This window comes from Lynx rufus, unplaced genomic scaffold (genome assembly GCF_022079265.1).
Source record: "Lynx rufus isolate CCGP_SWC_20201006 ecotype Redwood Valley unplaced genomic scaffold, mLynRuf1.p SCAF_12, whole genome shotgun sequence".
Lineage (NCBI taxonomy): Eukaryota > Metazoa > Chordata > Mammalia > Carnivora > Felidae > Lynx > Lynx rufus.
The window spans coordinates 39,763,097-39,786,745 of record NW_025814826.1 but is presented as its reverse complement, the minus strand read 5'-3'; the positions used below and the strand labels follow the sequence as shown (position 1 = coordinate 39,786,745).

At 37.1% G+C, this 23,649-nt stretch overlaps 1 protein-coding gene across 1 annotated transcript in view; it reads right to left on the bottom strand.

Moving 5' to 3' along the window:
• The window catches only part of PKHD1L1 (PKHD1 like 1), a 167,568-nt gene extending 147,870 nt beyond the window's left edge, over window positions 1-19,698 (bottom strand). Inside the window, exons 1-8 of the mRNA XM_047074118.1 lie at window positions 19,626-19,698; window positions 17,454-17,543; window positions 7,654-7,798; window positions 6,603-6,711; window positions 5,511-5,568; window positions 3,836-3,929; window positions 879-932; window positions 191-264 (exon numbers count right to left, since the gene is read on the bottom strand). Of these exons, the coding sequence (XP_046930074.1) occupies window positions 191-264; window positions 879-932; window positions 3,836-3,929; window positions 5,511-5,568; window positions 6,603-6,711; window positions 7,654-7,798; window positions 17,454-17,543; window positions 19,626-19,698 (697 nt within the window). The remainder of the gene's footprint in view (window positions 1-190; window positions 265-878; window positions 933-3,835; window positions 3,930-5,510; window positions 5,569-6,602; window positions 6,712-7,653; window positions 7,799-17,453; window positions 17,544-19,625) is intronic.
• Between the last annotated feature and the right edge of the window lie 3,951 nt (window positions 19,699-23,649).

The following is a 23,649-nucleotide window of genomic DNA, read 5'->3' as shown; positions in this document are numbered from 1 at the left end:
CCTCAATGTAAACCTTAGGAAAAAGGTAATTTATACATGCTTACATGAAACTGAAAAGAAGCCAAGGTAAAGAGGAAATGTTGAAAAGAAAGGGATGAAGGGGCAGGGGAGGTCTAAGAGAATATGAAACAAGGAAACAGAGTCAGTCAGGCATTTCTGAGAATTATGAATAATGATGATCAACATTTACCAATATAGGTTCCAGTCGTCTTACAAATCATAGAACCCATGTCTCCATTTGGATGATCTAGTTTTAGACCATACCTAATAAAATATATATGTTAATTACAAAGTTTAGATTGACAATAGAGTTCTTAAATACTGTATTTCCCTTAAGTATCTATATAATAAAGATCCATTTATTGTCAAATAAATAATAAAATAAAGTAAAATAAAATAAAATAACTGTGTTTCCTTGAAAACATCTTATGGACTTTAGAATATCTATCAGGACAGAAACTGTTGCTACAACAAAAATTTCTGTAAAATGAAAATATTTCCCAGCCTTGGTTGAAGATACTTGAATAAAGCTTCAGTTTATAATTATTTTATAGTTAACTTGGCTATCCCCATTGATATTCCTTTTAAATATTTTTAAATACTACCAAATGAAACAGTCAGTTGACAAAGATATTTCTCAAAATATCCTAAAACATAATAATCTAAATAATAGTTCATATCATACTGTACTGGAGACAATAGGGGATATCAGGTTACATCTAACTATATAAATGACTGCTGATTTACCATACAAAATATTATAATTTTAACTGTATTTTAGAGTATTCAACTATACAGTATTGCTAGATATTACTATTTACACTGGTATGTTTATACCTACTATTCATATTCTAAATAAAATTATTTGAATTACTTACAAATTATCAGATTGTGGTATGAGAAGCTCACAGGGCATTCCTCCAATATAAACTCTGTATAAATATTTTATTGGAAAAGATCAAGTTATGTTTAGTAAGTCATTTCAAAATGCTCTCCTCTGACGAAGCTCGCTGACACCTTATATTTTTCTCACAATCACTTATTATTATCCATCACTCATTCATTCAACAAACACCTAGTGTACATCTATTATGTTGCAGTCTCTGCTGTAGATACTAGCACACATCAGGGAATAAAACAAAAATCTTGCCCTTGTGGGACTGACATTCTAACTGGGAAAGACCTGATAACAAACATGATAATCATAATACATTTGGTGTGTTAGAAAGTTATAATACCACAGGAACAGAAAATGTGGAAACAGATAATGGGAACTCTTCCATTGGAAGTTCAATTAAGTCAAATACAAAACAGAATTTTGTGTTTTGTAATACAAAGTATGTTCCTTTGATTCCTACAGGTAGGAATTACACAAGGTCCACAGCAGAAACCCCACAGAGAAATCAGGATGAAAAGAAGAACTAACATCCTCAATGCCACTGGAATGGAAATAAAAAGCTGAGAAGAGGCAGGGTTAGGCTTGAGGGAAACATCTGCCTGCGCATTTCCCTAGATGACCAGGTCAACCTACTGCTTTAAGGGTGACAGACCCCAATGCTATTGGAAGCCTGCAGGCATGACTGGTACTGTATTCTTTGCTGCACTCAGAACAAACCACCCAGCTTCCATGCCAACAAATCCCAGATTCAAAGTAAGTGCAGATACAAACATGAACTCTTAAAGTTAGGACTTGAGTTTGCAGAGAACTTTACGCTTTTTAATATACTCTTACACGCTAATCTTTTATCATTACATTAGGTTTGTAATGCAAGTACACTGAATTACTGTACCCAGTATGAGATTTATGGATTCATATTCTCCTTCTAACCTCCCACTTTATTGCATCTAAATAATAAATTTAGCAGCGAACACCTACAGGCATTTACTATGTTTAATCCTTACAACCATCTTATGGGTTAGTAACTATTACTCTTCCATTTTATAGATGAAAAAACTGAGGCAGGAAGGTTAAGTAGCTTGCTTAAGCCTACAGCCATAAGGAATAGATTCAGGATTCAAACCCAGGCAGTTGGACTCCAGCAGGTGCTCTTAACCATGCCCAGTGATTCCCACAGTGATGTGGATTTGCCGATCAGTGGGATTACTACCCTATTTGGCCTTAAATATATAAAATTTTTCCATCTTATCTTTTATACCAAAATCTCCCTAGTGGGTACCAAGTCCGTTAGTTATTTGTGTGTCCTCTATAATTTGTACCTCGTCTGAGTTTGGAGAGTAGGCTGAATTGACAAGACCTGTGAGAAGCAGAAGCAGCTTAAACACCTTGGTATCTTGACTTCCTGCTCAGAACATGGCCACTGCTCCCTGCTAAGGGAATCAAGCCCAGTAAACTGCTTTGAGGGTACTTGGTGTCACAATTAAGATGGTAGGAATGAGATAAATGCAGTTCTAAGACCTTCTTCACCTCTCACATCAATAGGTGTGTGAAAAGTTTTTCTACATTTATATAGTATCTCAGGGTCTCCAGGATATAAGGGCTAGGTAGCCTGATCTCTAGGTCGCTGCTGACTGCAGTCCTGTGATTTCATGAAATAATTTCTATCCATTCCCCTGTACTAAACACAAGAAATTTCAGCTACAATTGCGAAAAAAGGAATCTTCTTGAAGGTTAAACTTTCTATTTCCTGGCATTATTATAGGAAAGGATGACTTAGAAAATACCATCTAAGAATTAGAATATAAGCCATTCACGGCATTCAACTATATGGAAGCAAACAAAATCTTTATGCTAAACTATCTATACAAAATGTTAAGTATTTTTTCCTCTATTTAGTATTTATTTTATTATATGTAAGGAAACAATATAAACATTTCCAGAGTATTACACATGCATACAAATGTGATTTGAGTTCTACCTCACATAATGCCACCTAAATTACCTTTGTTTCATTTAGCAAAACCTCTCAAATTACTTGCTTTACACAGTTATATACTTATATGTGTGTATACATATGTATCACCTTTTCAGTATTTAAAAAAACCTCTAATTGCTGTATGAATTGTTATCTAATTTATTTATCCATTTTATACATGTATTCGATAAGCATGGAGCCTCTTCAAAGCCATAGTACTGATTCTGTACTTCCTTCTATAGCAAATGAAGAGGGCTTTATGTCTTCAGTCCAAGGCAGGACTGAAATAGGTATAGCACACGTATGCTACAGAAAGATAATGCTAGTGACAATGCTAGTTTCTGGTCCAAAATGTGAACAATTATTTCTTGATATTAGGTAAGTAGCCAATATTACCATCTGGTCCATAGCTGGTAAACAGAGGAACCAGTGTTCAAATCCTACACTGTCACTATAAGTTATTAACTATTTTCAGTTTCAGCACTCTCCCATGCACCACGGGGTAGAAGAAAAAGGGCCAAACTGCATGTTAGGAGGCTTCGGTTCCCCCCATCTTCCCCCATCCCGCTGATCTTGACTAAGCTATAAACCTCCAAGCTACACAGCTACATATATATACAAATTGAGGCAGTTAGATTAGGTAACAAGTTATCCAGTAATAAAGTTCTATGACTAACTCAATTACTATTGAACTTGCCTCCATGTTCCTTCCATTAATAATATCCATCAAAGAAAAAAAAAGAATTACATCAAACCAAAAAAGAATGGCATATTGGCCCTTTGCTTCCATGTTGATGGATGAATCATCTAATAATCTACTTTTCTTCCTATAATATGGCTGAAAATACACTGCTTAATCCCATAACATTGTAGTGATTTTTAATATCATTGGACCCATTAATTTTGGAATATCACATCATGAGATACCATGATAAGCATATGTTTCCACATCAAAAATTTACCTCAAAATCCTAACATTTTTCCCATTTGAGCTTAATGCAGTATTACTTCCATAGACATCAGTGAAGATTCTGCCTTGGATAGTTATTAGTGTGCCTAAAACAAACAAACAAACAAAATCTGTGTAAGATTATCTACCCATACACCCATACACTTAATACCCAACATCAGAGGTATTCCCAATAAAACAGGCATCCAGATACTTATATCCCATGTTCATCACTATTGTTTACCATTGTTCTGAAAGTTCTAGCAAATACAATAAAACATGAGTATTTATGGTATTAAAGCACTATCTGTAAGTATTTATAGATAGTATTTATTAAAGTATTTATTAAAGAAGTTTTTCATGAAAAACAGAATGAATTATTCAATAAATACTGCCTGGGTCATGAATGACATATTTGAAAAAATAAATAAGATCTCTACCAAAAAAATAAATAAATCCTGAGAGAAATAAAAATTAAATATAAAACTAAAACCATAAAAACTCTTGAAAAATAAGTATAAATTTATAAAATATCTATATAATTTGGGGTGGTACAGCCTTCTACAGCATAAAATGAATGAAGAAATGACAATGGTTAAGAGCTATAGATTTAATTTAGAAAATAAAAAATGTCTTAATGACAAGAAAAACCATTAATGAAATTTAAAAGTAAATGGTAAATTAAAAAAAATACTTTCCACATAAAGATATATATATATCTTTAAAATATAAAGAATTTTTGTAACTTAATACGGAAAAATTGACTAGCATTAAATTAAACCAATGTGATGAACAAGTAATTTATAAAAGAAGAAATACAAATGGTCAATAAATATACATAAATGAGTATTTTTTTTTAATTTTTGTTTTACATTTATTTATTTTTTGAGAGACATAGAGAGACAGAGCACAGTTGGGGAGGGGCAGAGAGAGGAGACACAGAATCCGAAGCAGGCTCCAGGCTCCGAGCTGTCAGCACAGAGCCTGACGTGGGGCTTGAACTCACAAATTGTGAGATGATGACCTGAGCCGAAGTTGGACGTCCAACTGACTGAGCCATCCAGACGCCCCATAAATGAGTAAATTTAACTGCATAAATCAAGAACTGGAAAAATTAGAAATAAGCTACTATATTTTTCATATAAATACTTGAAAAAAATTAGTACTTAAAATTGTCAAGAGTATAGAAAAGGGTATTTTCACATATTCCTGTTGGGATTATACACTGGTATAATTATAACTATAATGAAGTGGAAGCCAGCTAAATGTCCGATAGGGGTATAGTTAAATACTTTATAGCAGATTCATATGCACCCACTGAAAATCATTTTTGAGACAATATTGAGAGCTATTGTACAACCAGAAATGTGTTATTTAGGGCACCTGGATAGCTTAGTCGGTTTGGCGTTCAACTTGGTTTTAGCTCAAGTCGTGATCTCACGGTTTGTGAGTCTGAGCCACGCGCTGGGCTCTGCACTGACAGTGAGAAGTCTGCTTAGGATTCTCCCTCTTCCTTTCTCTCGGCCCCTCCCGCACTCACACATGTGCACTCTCTCTCTCTCTCAAAATAAATAAATACTTTAATAAAAAAGAAATATTACTTATAAATTATCAGATATAATAATTTTATATACTAAAAATTAAAGACCACAAACCAAAAAAAATATTTCAGCTGTCTTACAACAGACCTGGAGTTCCAGATAAAGGTGTGATGCTCTTTATTGTTGGGGTTCTGAAACTTTTTGCCTGTAAAATAATACTGTCAATAAGCTAATATCTCTGCTCCTTACATTATTTACATTTAAACAATATCCATAATATGACTGACAAAATATATCTTTTTACATATAAGAAAATACAGTTTAGAATATTATTCTGATTATTCAAGATCTTTTCCTTAGCCACTAAAAATCTTCTTTCATTTCAAAATGTTTTTAGCTTGGAATTTTCACATTCAATCATCCTTCGTTATCAGTGTTAGTCAAACCCTAGTAATAAGGTTCTCTGGTAACAACTTTTAGGAATTTGGTGAAATAAAATTACAGAAAGCCTCCTTTTATTTAAGCCAATGGAGAAAAAATAACAAAGCATATTTCATAAACAGAAGCAAAACCTGGCTAAATTCCATCAAAGTAAGCTTTAGTAACTAAGCTAATGATAACTTTCTAGAGCAATGCAGGTATAATTCTTAAGAATTGTGACAAACATGATTGGAATTGGGAGAGAGCAGAAGTCCAGGGAGCCCACAAGGGTGATGGAAACTCTAATATTTTGATAGACACACATAATTTTTAAAAATATATGGATTATCCTTAGAAGAAATGTATTATTGTAAATAACTCTATATAGGGTAATTACATTTTGCATGACTTCTATGGTACGTGCAGTTATATTTCATCTCTTTACATTAGAAATTATAAAGAAAGGAAAAATAGGCTATTTAAAATGAAGGTGAATCCAATGACAATAAGAAAAGGAAAATCAAACTAAGAGTAGAAATGGAGAAAGAGAAAAAAGAGTATGAGTGAGGAAACAATTTAAAGTTTAAAATTTTAATTCAATAGTAAAATTAAAGAGGGAAACAAATAAATGATAAAGGAGATTCCACTACTATAGAAGATAATTAAAACTAAGTGAAGTTATCCTTAGCTACCTGCTAGTATATTTTTTAAATGTGGAAAAGATAACAATCTGTAAAATTAAAAAATAAAAGCCCAGTTCTGCAAGAAAGCAAGCACGAGATTGATTATCCGTTAAGCTAAAGAGGAGATCCCATGTACATTGAAGGTGCATGCCCAGCTGTCAAGGCGACCTCTGCAGGTATTACTTTCTGTAACAGGAACCCCATCCACACTGACTCTCACGGTGTAGGAACCTTCTGGCATTGCTCTGCAAAGCAAATGAAGAACATATAAGGAATGCAATGACCCTTTTATTTCATGTATACCATCAATAAAAAATACTGCCCCAGACTACAAGTCATTTTTTAAAACAAAGTGTCAAAAATTCTAATTGACGCACAGCTAAATTCCATTCTATATTATTAGAATTCCATTCTATATTATGGAGAGAGGTCCATGCTGAACTCTGTACTGCAGATTCTAGCATCATGGACCTCAGGCAAATGCTTATTCTAAGTGCACTGGTGCGTACTGAGGAGGAAAACAAATGTATTAACAAATGTAAGAATAATAACTTGAAACGCTATCATTGTCACCTTGGTACAGTTATGCTATGATTTGCTTTTTAAAAAGTTTGATCAAATTTCTAAGAAAGTTTTTGCTGCTGGAAAATAGCCAACAAGCTCAATGTAGATGAAATCCTCTAGAATACATGCTACCTGTCTTATTAGTAAAAGTTGCCATTTATAATGATTAATTTTTTCCTCTAAGTTGCTAATAACAAACATCATTTTGGGCTGATAGTAAAGAACTTGAAATGTCACTCTACAAAATGATCATCTTTAATCTTAATGATTATGTCAAGACTTTGAACAAAATTAATCAAATCAGACAGGAAAGCATAATTTTGATATTTTGAGGAGCATCATTATGATTTAATAGTAGCCATTTATCTTCTAAAAGGGATCAACAATGATAAGATAATAGCTATAATAACCTGGGAGAATATTTAGAATATATTTTATTGTGCCAATATGCGGAAAGAGCATTACAACTCAATACAATAAAGTTATAAAATAGTCTAAACTACATGAAATAAAGACAGCTGATCATCAGAAAATATTATTAATATCCAGATTATATAAAAAACTATATAAAACTAATATGTATATGAGAAAGATATTCTTATTAAAGGTAGTATAAAACATACCTAGTATAGCATGTAATTTGAGTTGAATGACTTGAATCCTTTTCTACATCACAAGAAAATGATTGGAAAGAGGAAACTAATTGCACGCTGTTTCCCCACTCAGCATTATCAACTCCATAGTTAAACTGGTTTGCTTGAGCAAAACCTGGAAAGGTAAAAACACTGAATTATTATTAATGGAATTCTGTTTTCAAAAATCTAACAATTGTCATTCAGTACTGAATCATCAATAAATAATAAGGAATAGTACTAAAGTAAGCAGTTAACCTATTTTGTATTTATCCCAATGATTATAATCCTCCTTGGAAGCATAAAAAATTGCTTTCAATTCATTTCTCCACAAAAGTAATGCTTGAGAACGTATTATTTGTTAGGCATGGAATTAAATAGCTTAGATTCCAGTGGTAGGGTGTGCAAGGCTGGAGAAAACAGACGTGCACCAATTGCTATATCTGCTGGGGGTAACTGCTATGAAACCAAGCAGGCCTGATGGGGTAGGAAGAGTAGATGAGGCGAACACTATTTTATAAGGGATGGAATCTTAACTTTGAGTTCCTAAAAAGCAAAATCTGAGGTGAGAACTTGCAAGCAAATGGTTTATTCAAGTGATGACCCCTTTGGGACAAAAGAATAAAACCTGAAGAAAGAAAACCTGAGCCAAAAGCACAGCTGGGGTTCAATCTTGCTGGAAACTTCCAAGGAAACTACAGACTACCTCTCGGAATCAAAGAATCAATGGCAAGAAACATCACTTCATCAAATCCTGTCCGCATTAGTTGAGAGTTCTCCCTAGGGGAAAAAGGGTTTTTCCTGCACTTTTGGGCTGCACATATGTCCACATGCCATATGGATTCCAATGTCCCAAGTCATTGCATCAGTGAAGCCCTGGGACAATAGACAAAGACATGCTATGGGCACAGAAGGCAAGAGCTACAAGCATAGACTTTGTCAAAGTATATGAGGGACTATTTGCCATAGCTGTGGCTAGCATTAGAGGTGAGAACAAGAGGATGTGAAGCTGAGTGTAAAAGACACCTCTTACAGTCAACTCTTCACAACATATAGACATGCTTATGCCCCACATTTTAAGTACAATCCATTTTCAAGCCAAGAGCTCTGCTAAAGATTTAATACCAGAAGGTTAGTGGGGCAAGATACAGGCCACACTAACACAATGGTTCCTGAGGCTATAATGAATACTCACCATACTCATTTTATTTTTTTTTACCACACATAGATTTCCTTACCCTTAACCAGTACTTCAACTAATGGAGTGACACTATCCTTCATACTGAGGGTCTGAGCCCTTAATTGCCTTGCCCTTGTTAGGCTATGGTTACCACAATCGCCTATTCAGTTATCACTGGACACAGAAGCCAAAAGATACTCCATTAATACCCTGAATTCCAGACATATTCCTCCCTATCTCCATTAGGGAAAGCAACCCTACCTCTCCATGATCATCAGTACTGATTATCTCTAGTAGTCTGCTAATTATGTTTGATGAATTCAAACAGATCAAGTAGTAGTGGTAGTTTCAGTTCAGTGGAAGCCATACAGGGATCCCTGGCAAAAGCATTCTCTAGGGGTGCCTGGATGGCTCAGTCAGTTAAGTGTCCAACTTTGGCTTAAGTCATGATCTCACAGTTCATAAATTTGAGCGCCTCATTGGGCTCTCTGCTTTCAGCATGGAGCTCACTTCAAATCTTCTGTTTCCCTCTCTCCCTGTCCCTACCCCACCAGCTCATGTGCACACACTCTCTCTCTCTTAAAAAAAGAAAGAAAGAAAGAAAGAAAAAGCATTCTATAATCCAGCAGAATCTAAAACTGTAGGGACAGAAAGCACAGATCCAGTTTCCAGATCACTGGAAGCAATACTGACAGAGAGTAACCATTTTTTTCCAGCTCCAAGTGTTCTGTCTCTTGGGAAACAGCAGCATGTATCTGCCATGGCTCCATGCATATGGCATATGATGGAGGCTAGCATCTCATCCCACAGAACGTTGTTTCCTAGCTGGGATCTTTTATAGACCCTTTTATAGCTGACTTATCTGTTATAGACCATTCCATCATTCTACTAGGCCACATCTTTCAGGGTAACACAGGTTTTGTGGTCATGTGCCAATAATTACAACTTTTTCACTATAAAATGTTTTCTTTGTTATGAGGCACTATTCTGTGGAATTTCATGGCAATAACTCAGACTCTGGAAGCTCTAAGATGGAACTGGCAGAGGCACTGTGGATAGAGAAGGCAAAATCTATATCCGAAGTGTCTGTTCCTGCAATAATGATCTTTGTTCTTTCCATGAGAGAAGGGGAGTGATGCGATCAACTTGTGACTAAATAGGTGGTGGACTTCTTGAGGGATGGACCCTATTGAGGGCTTTTTATTAGCCTCTGGTCTCTGCTACTGGCAGGTCAGGTATTCAGCAACTGCAGTGAGCAGCTTAGCCTCGGGGAAAGGGAGTCCATGGTATTGGCCCATGGCCTTCACCTCATGGCCCCTCTGTTCATGGGCCCATTGCACAAGCACTGAGGTGGACAAAGAGAGAAGTTCCTGAATGAGTCACTCCATCAACGTGGTTGCTCTGTTTCCTCTGTGGGGGATCCTCTCTTGCAGGAATTAACTTGAGACATACAGATCTGCATACTTTGTGCTCATACCATGAGCCCCTTCATGTGCCTGTTTCCAAGACCTTCTTGTTTCTGATTTCAAACCCTGTTTCTGGGATATAGGAGGCATGTGACATAAATGGTCAAGAAAGCTTTTTGGAAGGAGTAAGCCAGGAGACTATCTATGGCACGTGCATTTTAGATAGAGGGAACATGATGTTCAGGGTTCTATACTGGGAACATGTTTCTGGATTCAAGAATTAGCAAGCACGGTTGGAGAAGTATGTGTGAGAAGAGTGGTAGGACATGGGACCAGAAGTTGAGGCATTTAGATTATTTTTATGAGTGAGAAAGCACTAGAGGCTTCATAGCAGAGGAGGGGCATGATGTGACTTACATTTTCTAAGATTCACTAGCTTCTAAGATTCACTAGCTTCTATTCTGAGAATATAGATGAGGGGCAGCAGTGAAGATGCTATTTCAGTGATCAATGGATAAATAATTGGCATGGGGTCAAGAGAATATTGGAGGACAATCAGTGAAGAGAAACTTATACCTTTCGGGGGTGTTTTACTGTACACAGAAGCAGAGACGTGGGTGGTAGCCAGAAGGGGGTTGCGGGGCAAGAGGAAACTTGATGATTTTGCTCTTGCTTTTTTTTAGGTTGGTGAAATAACAGTATGCTTGCATGCTAATGGGTGTGATTCAATAGAACCAGAGAAATGGATGATGTGAAACAGAGTAGAAAATTATTTTTTAATTGATGAAAATTATTTTAATCTTATTATAAATATATGAAAATTCCAGAATAGATCTGGAAGTAGTTAAATATCCATTAAGTAATTTTATGCCACAGGTAAGTATTTTATATAGTTGGAATAACATTCAATTTTGAAAATAACCCAAGAAATAATATCTTTGGTTAAGATTAATTGGATAATGTTCTATTGATTAAATCCTATAATTAAATATTCTTCTAATAAAAATGTTTAAAAGATACTTAGTATTCTAACATGCAGAGTGGATATATGAATTTGTTAATGTTATAATATTTTCTGGAATAAAGTTAAGTTAGTAAATGAGCAGTAGTTGACCACTTCAAAATCTAAAATTCCTAAATTCTTAGTTTTAAAAAGTATGTGCGTTTTTAAATGTTATTTTTTTCTAAATATCACAAGTGCTTAACATTAAAACAGCACTATTGCCAAATTGATGACTAATATTTTTTAATTATGAATTTTTTTCCTTTGCATACATGTCATTAATGTAAATTTATAAGTTATCTGAATTTCAGAACCTAATCCCTACATAGCATATTGTCCCACAGTACCATAATAAACTTAAAATCTGCAAGCCATGGGGGCGCCTGGGTGGCGCAGTCGGTTAAGCGTCCGACTTCAGCCAGGTCACGATCTCGCGGTCCGTGAGTTCGAGCCCCGCGTCGGGCTCTGTGCTGACTGCTCGGAGCCTGGAGCCTGTTTCCGATTCTGTGTCTCCCTCTCTCTCTGCCCCTCCCCCGTTCATGCTCTGTCTCTCTCTGTCCCAGAGATAAATAAACGTTGAAAAAAAAAAATTAAAAAAAAAAAAAAAATCTGCAAGCCATGAAAAATATTAAACCCAAAGATGTAGATTTAACTCTAAATCCTATATATTACTAATGTTAGAAAAAATAAATATTAAGTACTTGCTTTAAATTGTCAGTAGTTTTGCAGCTTGTTTCAGAAAACAATCACTACTACCACAAGTGCTCACAATTAACAACCTTTAATAGTTGAAGTGGCTGAATTGGGGTTGACAGATATCTGTGGTGTGACTTCTTTTTAAAGTATTGAACATTTTCGGTGTTCTAAAAAGTCCATGAGAAAACATGAATATTGCCTTGTCTAAGGTAGGACTGGAAGTAGGACCACACTGTGCCAGAGGTTCATCAAATGCCAAAGCCCCAAAGCCCCAGCTCTGGTAAAGCTACATGTTAGACGATAGTGCTTTTATTTTTATTTTATTTTTTTTTTTAAGTTTATTTATTTGGAGAGAGAGAGAGAGAGAGAACAAGCAGGATAAGGGCAGACAGAGAAAAGAGAATTCCAAGCACGCTTCACAATGTCAGCACAGAGCCCGATGCGTGGCTCAAACCCACGAACAGTGAAATCATGACCCGAGCTGAGATCAAGAGTTGGGGTTTAACCTACTGAGCCACCCAGCTGCCCCAGGAGATAGTGCTTTTAAAGGAACCCTGACATCCTGGGTAAAATCCCAGCTCCACATGTCCTTGTTGTATGACTTTGGGCATTAGAATTTTAGACATAAACTCTCTCATTCTTAAGTCTCCTCATCAGAAAAATGAACATAATAACATACTTATTAGATTGTAGGAAGACTAACCGAGGATTGTATATATTGCTTAGCTTGGTGCTTGGCTCACATGTTAAGAGCTCAGATGATATTTGCTCTTATTATTGGTCACAAAAATCCTGAAGTTTAAGTTCAGTATTAATATTCCTTTTTATAAATAACACAAAACTAATAAGTGGGTGGTTAGGATTTGAATCTAATTGTAGATGTCAACCTGGCACACATGATATTGGGAGAAAAATAACATTAAAAAATGTTCATTATAAAGCTATTACCCATTACCATACATAACTTCCTCCAGACTCTATGTTCTTAGCTCTTCTCCTGTCCTTTAAACATAGAAAACATAAGCAGAACTCAACAAAGGGGAAGGATTTCAATAAATACCGCTTTCTTCCTCTAAGCATAAACCGTAAACAAACAGAACTTATCCAACATAGGCTAAAGTTCAAATATAAGTATCAATTTAACATGTAAAAGATATCTGCATTGAATCTGAAGCTTTGATTCTAGGATGGCAGTTACTGCTAAAATGGAATTTTGAAAAGGTACATGAAAACAGAGGAAAGCTAGCTACTTGAAAACGTGTTCTTTCCTTTTGCCAGCTAATGCGTATCTTTGGAGTTCCTGTTGAGTTTGAAATACACAGAAGGGCTGCTGGAAACTAACTAAAGCATGGAAAGTTTTACTAGTGGTGTGGTTCAGGATGTGATGCATGTATTTATTTTCCTATTAGGCACATCTCACATAATTGATATGGTAACACAGATCTGTTCATAAGCATTCTTAAGGCAAATACAATTGTAAAAAATAAAACCAACAAAAGAAGATATTGTTTGTTTGGTTTTTTTGCTTAGGAGTTGTTTTAATGTCATCTATATACTTAATGTCACATATATATTTAATGTCATATATGTCATACACAAATTTTATACAGTATTTATGTCACATATATAGACATATCTCCCAGGAGTAAAATCTATGGGAAAGCATAGGCCAAATCTGTAAGATTTGAAAATATCCTCATAAATTCTACTTAAAAAAACAACTATAGAAATATTTATAATGTTTTAGCTAACTCCAAAGAGTTAAAAAGAATCCCCTCTAGAAAGAATTTCAATATAAAAGTATAATTCTAAAAAATAATTGAGTATGAAGAAGATACCTCTGGAAGTACTCCAAAGCACAAAGATTACGGGAAGGGTTGGGTGTACCCTGGAAACAGAAAACGTTGAAGCTTCAGATGGAAATTCCTGGCATGTTGATGTATTTTTTTCTTTTGCAGAAAAACTGGAGATAAGACTTGCCAGGCACACAAACCTGGTTCTCCTGATAGCAGCCTGTGCTGCTATCATGGAAAATGTCAGTGTTGTTAAGGCCAGTAGTCGTTTTGCACAATGCAGGCTGTTTGGGTTTCTCTAGTTAAAAACAAAGCAGAGTTGAAAGCATATAAACCTACTCCAAAGTTGTAACATTCAAAACAATGAGAAGGAAAGGTGCAGTGTGATGAAGGATGATTCCTAAAGAATGGAACCAAACCTATAACATAAATGCAAAAATAAAATAAAAATAATAAAAATAAAATAGCTCTAATTTACGGAACAGATAGTATCTATGGGTACCTTAGATACATCATCCTTTTCAATATTTACAACAGCCCCAACAGGTAGGAATTAATATCCCACGTTACTGATGAGGAAGCTGAGGCTTAGAGGAGTAACCGGCCCCAGTCACACAGTGGGAAGGGGCAGAGATGGAACAAAAGCCAGTCAGACTGGACCAAAAAGTCCCTGTGTTTTCATAACATTATAAAAACTATATAATTCAATACTTCGGTTAGACAAAAATATATGTAATAGGGAAATCTCTAGAAAAAAAAGCCAAAAGTAAAATACTACTCCTTCCATCTTACTCACTTAAGAGAAATATTAAAAAAAGACATTTGAGAAATACAAGGTATGAATATAAAGTAACAAGGCCAAGAAAGTTAGAAACACTCCAGAACTAATCAAAACGATAACACTCCTCATTAAAGTAGGCCTCCTAGACAGAGACACAATTATTTCCATGATCATGCCATTGCTCAAGACACTTTTACTTAGGGGTTTTTAAGCACCAGACTTCAGCTCAGGTCATGATCTCGTGGTTCGTGGGTTCAAGCCCCACGTTGGGCTCTGTGCTGACAGCTCAGAGCCTGGAGCCTGCTTCAGATTCTGTCTCCCTGTCTCTCTGCCCCTCCCCCACTAGCACTCTGTCTCACTCTCTCTCTCTTTCACAAATAAATAAACATTTCAAAAATATTTAAAACACTTTTACTTAGGCCATATAATTGTAAAATTATATCTTTGGCTCCTGAAGCCTAGCCTTTAGAACAAAGTAATGCAGCAGCAAATTTCTGCCTGCAATGGTGAATGTGATATGTGGAAATAGCTGTAAGTCACGTAGATACACCAAAATATTAACAGTAGACCTTTCTAGATGGTGGAATTTCAGGAACTCACTTTCTAAGTCGAACATTTCTATAACATTTAATTTTCTCAGCATGACTTTTACAAAAATAAAGTATTTATATAGTCATATGGGACCAACATTTAGGTAATCATCTAGCAGTGACAATTCCATTTAGAAAGTGTTCTTGTGGGGCGCCTGGGTGGCGCAGTCGGTTAAGCGTCCGGCTTCAGCCAGGTCACGATCTCGCGGTCCATGAGTTGGAGCCCCGCGTCAGGCTCTGGGCTGATGGCTCAGAGCCTGGAGCCTGCTTCTGATTCTGTGTCTCCCTCTCTCTCTGCCCCTCCCCCGTTCATGCTCTGTCTCTCTCTGTCTCAAAAATAAATAAACGTTAAAAAAAAAAAAAAAAGAAAGTGTTCTTGTGTGATTAATAAATTAGGTCTGCATGCAATTCTAAACATGAAATATGGGTTAGAGAGCACTGATGGAGTATGTGTATGTAGTTCTTCAAAAAAGTTTGTTCAAGTAGCACATTCACTTAGCTTTGGAAGTCTGGTGTGTTTTGTAAATTCATTACATTGCTCTATACACATTTTGTATATATCATGGGCCCTGAAAACCTATATAAAACAGTATTTAGACTCAGCCTCTGAGAAAGACATATGCGAACACATTTTTAGTCACCGAGAGTACGTGGGTAAAGTAAGGAGAGGGAAGACAAATCAAGGTGGGGATGCAGGTATCTGCAACTCAAATAGAATTTCAGTATCCCATGATCCTCTATCTCTAGCAAGAGCATCCAGCAATTGAGACAGATGGGAAAACTAGAAATTCACCATGACACGAGTGACACACAATACACTGTGACTCAGAAAGTCCATGTAAGAGCAAAGGTTACAGCTAAATTCATAAAGATGTTCTTCCAAAACACCTTAAGAATAGAATGTTTTGTTTTGTATTTATAACTAAGGGCCATCTGGGTCTACATACTTAATCTCAAAGAATGGTTTTTAGATCAGAAAAGTTTAGGTCTCAAGGCAGAAAGAAATAGTTGAGTGGTGTTCTGTTCTGTTTTATTTTGTTGTGTTTTGCTTTGTTTTAGTCTGGGCATTTCTTTATGGCTTTGAAAACTCTGTTAAGAACCAAATAGCTTTCAAGTACATCTTAACAGCAATTTACAATACAAGGAAACTACGGATAAAGCCTCTTTTAAATTAGTCTTCAGCAAATACATTGGCTTTAGGTGTTTAGCTCTAAACAACAACAATCAAACGTTAGTCCAAAATACATTCTTCACAATTTAGAGGCATAAACCATTTTAAATATGTCACTGAGAGATCGAATTCTGCAGAAATGTTACTTAGAAGTATTGAAAGACATTTCAGTATGTATGACAGAATAATTAAATGTGTTGCTCTGTCCATTCTAACTCCCAAAGGTTCTCATTTGTCTTTTTATTTTAAAGACTAAATAATAGTTTTTTGTATTTTCAAAAATGCTTTTCTTTCCTATCCTTCAAAAATCCATGAACAGAATATTACTATTATTTAGAATGCAAAGGCCTTAGGACTAAAAGAACCATATATTTAATCTTAGGAACAGTTGTTCATTAAAGAAGTTCACTGATTGCCTACTATATTTCCACCCATGACCAGGCAAGGAGAAAGTCGTACATAACCCATACTTTGATGAAGTATATGAAAAGGACTGGGTGGCAGGAGAAGCCATCCAAAGTTTTGCTTTTAATTGCCTTTCTGCCTTCATTAACATTCTAGTTATCCATCACAGCCTCTTATTAAACATTCTACTTCCCAAGCCCTCCAAATGTTATATTTGATAAAGATAAATTAAATGTTATTAGACCCATGAAGAACAAAGCAAATAACTGCCAAGGTGGATTCAAGATTTTCCTTTTGGGGGCACCTGGGTGGCTCAGTCAGCTGAGCGTCCAACTTTTGCTCAGGTAGCAATCTCACCATTCCTGAGTTGGAGCCCCACATTGGGCTCTCTGCTGTCAGTGCGGAGCCTGCTTTAGATCCTCTGTTCCCCTCTCTCTCTCTGTCCTTCCCCTGCTCATGCTCACTTTCTCAAAAATGAATAAACATTTAAAAAAAATGTTCCTTTCAGTTCAGTCATTATAATCCAGATCTTGGAAGTTAAATTAAGCAAGTGATTATAGTATGAATTCAGATGATCAGGATGGTAGAGATTGTTGGGGATTTTGTTAGTTGTCAAAGGGGTAGAGTTAATATTCTGGCCAAATGGAGAAACAACTCTTATGGATTTTTTTTAAACCACAAATCTCTAAATGTGATATAGTCTTTAAAATGCTTCAACCTTGGCCAAAAAGAAAAAAAAGAAAAAGAAAAAAAGAGGCAACCTTACCTTCTCCTTTGATAGTCAGCCTTGTCGCTCCATTTATGCTGCCATATTTAGGTATTATTTCTGTGACTTTGGGAACAATTTTGGAGCCACCTGAAAGATATTACAGTGCAGAAGTAAAAGCATCAAGTACTCATTTCAAGCATCAAATGGTACCACATATTACAATGTTAAAAGAAAAACATCATGGGGGCGCCTGGGTGGCTCAGTCGGTTAAGCGTCCGACTTCAGCTCAGGTCACGATCTCACAGTCCGTGAGTCCGTGAGTTCGAGCCCTGCGTCGGGCTCTGGGCTGATGGCTCAGAGCCTGGAGCCTGCTTCCAATTCTGTGTCTCCCTCTCTCTCTGCCCCTCCCCCATTCATGCTCTGTCTCAAAAATAAATAAACGTAAAAAAAAAAATTAAAAAAAAAAAAAAAAGAAAAACATCATGAAGATACAGGACTGAAAGTAAATACACCCATATTCTATTTGTGGCTCTACTACTAACCAATGATTTGACAGAAACTAAGTCATTAACTTAATTAATACCCTTTGGCTTTATGCAAAGTTCTATCTTAGGTGCCACAAAGAGTGGGAATAATACATGATCATTCTCATCACTCTTACCTATCATATTACAAAAGATTTATTCCAACCCTTAATTTCATATAGTGCTCACTAACTACAGTTCCATAACTACAGTTAGCAGCCCACACAGCAGCAGACAATGCTGCAGAAATAATACTGTGGAGAAACGGGTTGTTCGTTATAAGAGCACAGAAGAAGTGCAAAGCTGGGTCAATTGAAAGAATAGTCCAGGTACAAAAGGTAATGATATGTCTTAAGAAGAAATTGTTTTCTGTGACAGAGTAAGACTTTAGGGAAGATAATTTCTGGGATCTTTTCAGCCTCCTGATGATAGTAAGTTCTTACTCTAATGGTCCCTAACTCATTCAATGAATGGTGTAAGGTTCCTGGGGATATACAAATGTATTGACAGTCCCAACTTTCCAATAGTTAGGATAGACAGCACAGAGTGACAGCACACAGAAGACAGCACAGGGGCCATGGGTGACTAAGAAGGGGCACTTCATCCACACTGCTTGGGTCATACTGGCTTCTTGAAAGAAGGGGCACCCCAGCTGCATCTTGCAGGGCCAATGTAAATAGCTGGCCTGGACCAAGTTTGGGAAAGATAAAGAGGTCTAGAAACAGGGAGGGGCCTCTGCATACACAAGGGTGAGTGGACTGCTTCTTTGGAGAACTGGAAGTATGCTTTAAAACAACTCAAAGATACACATTGGCTACAAGAGTTCGTTTTCTGCTTAAACTATACAAATCTGGTACTTATAAGATTCAGTAACAATTCTCAAAGTAGGTGGAAAAATTTAAGCAGAGACCAAAAAGAAAGGCCACACAAATTACTGTTTAAAATGGATATATGAGAAAAGGTTAAAGAAATTATAATCGTATAGTCCATTCCTGCATGCAAAAAGTTTAGTATGGACTTCAGATGTGTCTGTACTTTAGGTCTGACTTTGCCAAGAGCTCCAAGACTGATCCTGCTTTAGGCACATTTATAACTCCCACCAGCTCACAGCCAAGAGTAGGAAACTCCAGTAAGGACTCTGAACCCTATCTCCAAGACCGTGCTGCTCCTCACCTGTCTCAGGTTCATCCTCCCGTTATCTCCACGGACAACTCCAATTTCTTATCTTATCATCTCTTCCAACTCTCTCCTGGGTATTACTTTGAAGGCACAGGGCAGCTGCCCCTGAAAGTGACTGACACCAGTCACAGAGATCCATTCCTGTCCTAAGGGGGGGGGGGGGGACTGCTCTCCATACCTTGGGGGAAAGGGACCCAAAAAGAGTGAGAAGAGAGAGGACTCAGACTGTGTCCCCATCCCCACCTCCAGCCAAGTTTCAGTGTCTTTTTCAATGGAGTCACTTGGGGGTGGGGGCTGTGAGGTTCCATAATTCACGCAGGAACTCTTAAGACTTCAGAGCAATCCCTCTTCTCTTCTGTCTCTGTCTCTCTGTTAGGCCTGCCCTGCAGGTCCCAGGTCCGCAGGATCGCCATGCAGCCGCACTCGCAGCCTTGGCGCAGGGCTGGTGGCAGGCAGTCCCGCCTCTCCCACGCCACCCCTGGGATCAGGGGTTGCGTCTGCACGGACCGTGCCCGGGATGAGTTACCTGTGCGGGGGTCCGCGGCGCACAAGAGCAGCCCCCAGAGGCCCCAGGTTCCCAAGAGCCACAGGTGTCCCATCGCCGCGCCAGCCCCGCAGAGTCCGCGCGCGCCGCTCACTCGCAGCTGCAGCCAGTGTCGGGCTCCGGTCCGGGCGGAGACGCGCTCGCGCGCCACGCTCTTCCCACGCACGCAGGCGAACTCAGCCACCCGAGGCCCGCCCCGCCCCGGGCCGTCCCGCCGCACCTCTGGGATTTGCACGCAGATACACTCCCCTGCGCGGGAGAACTGATCCCGCCCCGACCGGTGTGTGGTGATCAGACCTCCACAGGCGAACCTGGGTGCTGACGTCTGAAGGCTGTTCCCATGAGTGTAATGACTCCATTTCATCTGGCAACAGAGATCAATGGGCAAGTTTTCCATGAATCCTGCCCCACTCCCCACCCCCCTTCAATTCTAGGCCTACACACTTTCATTTGCCGGTCTGCTTTAATTATTATCACCAGGTGGACCTAAAAGTCCACCTAATGCACAAACCCCACACGTTTTTTTCCCCTTCACATTCATATAAATTAGTGCGGATCCTTTAACTGACAATCATACTAATATGTATTGATTTCTCTGCATGTCCCAAACACCATGCCCAGTGCTTTAGAGACTTCAACTCACAATAATCCCCAAAGGACTCTTACGATTACTATTAATGACAATTACTATTGTTATCCCCATTGTTCCAAGCTGTGGACTGAGGCACCAAACTTTGAGTGACTTGCCCAAGGCCACGTAGCTAAGTGCAGTGAGGACCCAAGCAGTGACTCCAGAGCCAATGCACTTAACCCCTCCACTGCCCCCCAGTTTAGCACACCTCTAGTGAGGGTTTGCAATGCCGAGGACATACTCATCCTAAAAATTATTCATTATCTATCTGAAATTCACATTTAACTCAGTATCCTGTGTTTACTAAACCTGACTACTCTAGCTGGGAGGGAAGAGAGAAGAAATAGAAGCCAGAACTCTAAAATATGAAAAATAATAATATTAGGCCCTTGCTCTTCAAGAGTTTATACCTATCTCATCGGGGGTTGAATGTTTTTGTTGTTGTTAGATCCGGTTAATCACATTCATCTCATGATGTTCTGCAAACTGACTCCCCATGTCACCATCCCACAGAAACTAGTGCCTGCAAGGTACCACTGCCTCTGGGAACTCTTTGTAGCATGTGACACTGGTAACATCTTTCTTGAAATTCCATTCCTCTGAAGAGTCTTGGGTTTCTTCCTACCTCTCCAATCATTTCCATCTTCTATTTTTCTCTTACTTCTTCTTCCTGAAAATTGATGTTTCTGCAGGTTTTACTCACCCTTCCCTCCTCCATCTGGAAGTTGGTCAATTAGCAGAAAATCAGCTCATTGAATGCCAATTTGCTGATTAATTATTTGCCAAACTTACTAAATTTGAAGACTGCAATGTCATATAGCAATAGTTACCAGCTTTATCAAGAATTGCTTAGCAGCATTTTCAAAAATACTCACTTTAAATTATTAGCTGTGAAATGTGTAGAAGTGTATATATATTTCAATATCAAAACCAAAATAAAATGTACTGTGGGAATAAAAGTTGGAATTGCTTGGTTAATTTTGATTTCTTTCTGCTGCTTTTAAATTAGAATTAGATTAAGTTAACCTAAGTTAAACTTTAGATGATTTCATTAAAAAGTAATTTAAATACAATTTAATTCAAAATTTTTATTTTTTTCAGATGCTTCTGAATTTATAAATTAAAAAAGAATATGAGGAATAGGTGAAATAATACTAAAATATTTTAAGTGGTTTTAGTATTAAAAAGGTAGTAAATGTCATTCAAAAGTGTTAACAAATAAATCAGAAGTTAATGAAAAACTTTGTCCCATATCCTATACTAGAACAGTTTACAACCAGGAACCATTGAAATAGGCAGACTTTTCTATAGAAAGTCCTCCTATAGAAGGAATCCATATTGTTTATAACAAGGAGGAAAACTGTTCTATGTTTTGGATATCAATAAAGTGAATAGGGAAAAGTGCATATATGTATGAAACAAGCATATATAAATATAAAATACACATATCCATATATAATTCACAACCCAGTTGTGAGACTCAAAAATGTGTGTATAATTTTTCTATATATTTCACCATCAGTAACCAAAATCAATTTGTTCAAGCTGCTAATTATTTATGTTAAATTGCATTCATTTAATTTGGTAAATTTGGCATATTGGTCATTTAGCAAATTGATCATTTGGCTAATTTGTTTTAGGAAAATTGATATTTCAACAAAAAGCCTGATTTTCTGCCACATAATGCCTAAATTTCTTGAAAAGCCAAGCACTGTAATTTGCATATATAGATTTTATACTCAACTCTTGTTGAATAAATGAGCATCTTTAACATTTCTCACTTTAAAAGTGCCTATTTATGGGGTACCTGCCTGGCTCAGTCAGTAGAGCATGTGACTCTTGATCACAGGGTTGTGAGTTCAAGCCCCATGTTGGCTGTGGAGCCTACTTAAAATAAAAATAAATAAATAACTAAAAGTTCTTATTTAGATGATAAATCAATGTCTTGCAAAAGATCTCACCAGTGATTTTTTTTAAGTTTATTTATTTATTTTGAGATAGAGGGAGGAAGGGCAGAAAGAGAGGTAGAGAGAGAATCCCAAGCAGGTTCCACACGTCCAGCATGAAGCCATACACAGGACTCGAACCCACGAACTGTGAGATCATGACCTGAGCCGAAATCAAGAGTCAGACGCTCAACCAACTGAGCCACCCAGGCGCCCCTCACCAGTGATACTTATATCTTAAAATATTAATATAAGTGGATAGGATAATGTGACAATAAATAATTATAACTAGATGAAAATTTATGTAATGAAAAGTCAACTTAGAACTAGAAAAAATGACTATGTAGTTTCCATAACTAATGATTTAAATTGTATTTATCTTTAGAATATTTAAACCTTTGTAATACAGATTCATCATGGACCATTGACAGGGGAAGGTGACTTCTGATCACTAAATCCCATGCTTCTTTTTTAAGTTAAAACAAATTCCAGCTCTAAGAAAGCCCCACTAATAGGGCCAGCATCATGGGCATATGACTCGTGCAGTCTCATAGGCCCCATGCATTTAATCCATGCTGTCACCATTGTGAAGTCCTAAATAATTTTGGAATGAGGGAATCCTCGTTTTCATTTTGCCTGGTCCTACCTACCATGATGGTGAAAAAGAGACAGATTATAAACTTGTTTATCCTTCAATTTGAAAGCAATGAAAAAGTATAGGGAGTTAGTAAGAACTCTTGCAGAGCTACAAGGAATAAAGGGTTCACTATGAATTCACCTTACTTGGAAAATGAGCTGTGTGTGAGAGCCTGATTTTGAATATAGAACTAATTATGAGAGATGAACAAAATGAGGTACCTACAAAAATAGGGTGGTTCTCTTAGTATGCTGTCAACAAATATTCAGTATTGTAGGCAGTAGGAATAGGGCACTAGTTTTGTTTTGTTTTTAAGCTCTGTCTTCACATAAGTTGCATTCTTAATGGAGATAGCCAATAGACAAGATAAGTGAGTAAAATATATAGTATGTTAGAAAGTGATACATGCTGGAGAGAGAAAAATAAGGAGGGAAGTATATCACATGTGTATTGCAGGCAGGGGGGTGGATTGAGTATGATGAAGTTTTAAATAGAAGGACCAGGAAATTGTCACAGAGAAGGTGAATTTCGAGTAAAGATCTGAAGGTCTAAAAGGAATTTGCTTAGCCATGTGGACATCTGGGAGAAGAGCATTCCAGTCATTTTAGAACAAATGCCAATGCCATGAGGAGGGAGTGTGTTTTGATGTGTAAGGAACAGGGAAGTCAAAGTATATAAGATATGAAGACCCAGAAGTAATGGGAGGTGGGGCAGATCATGCAGGATCATGTATTTGACTCTGAGTTAGATGGGAACCCCCTGTAGAATACTGAGCTAAAATATGACATGATT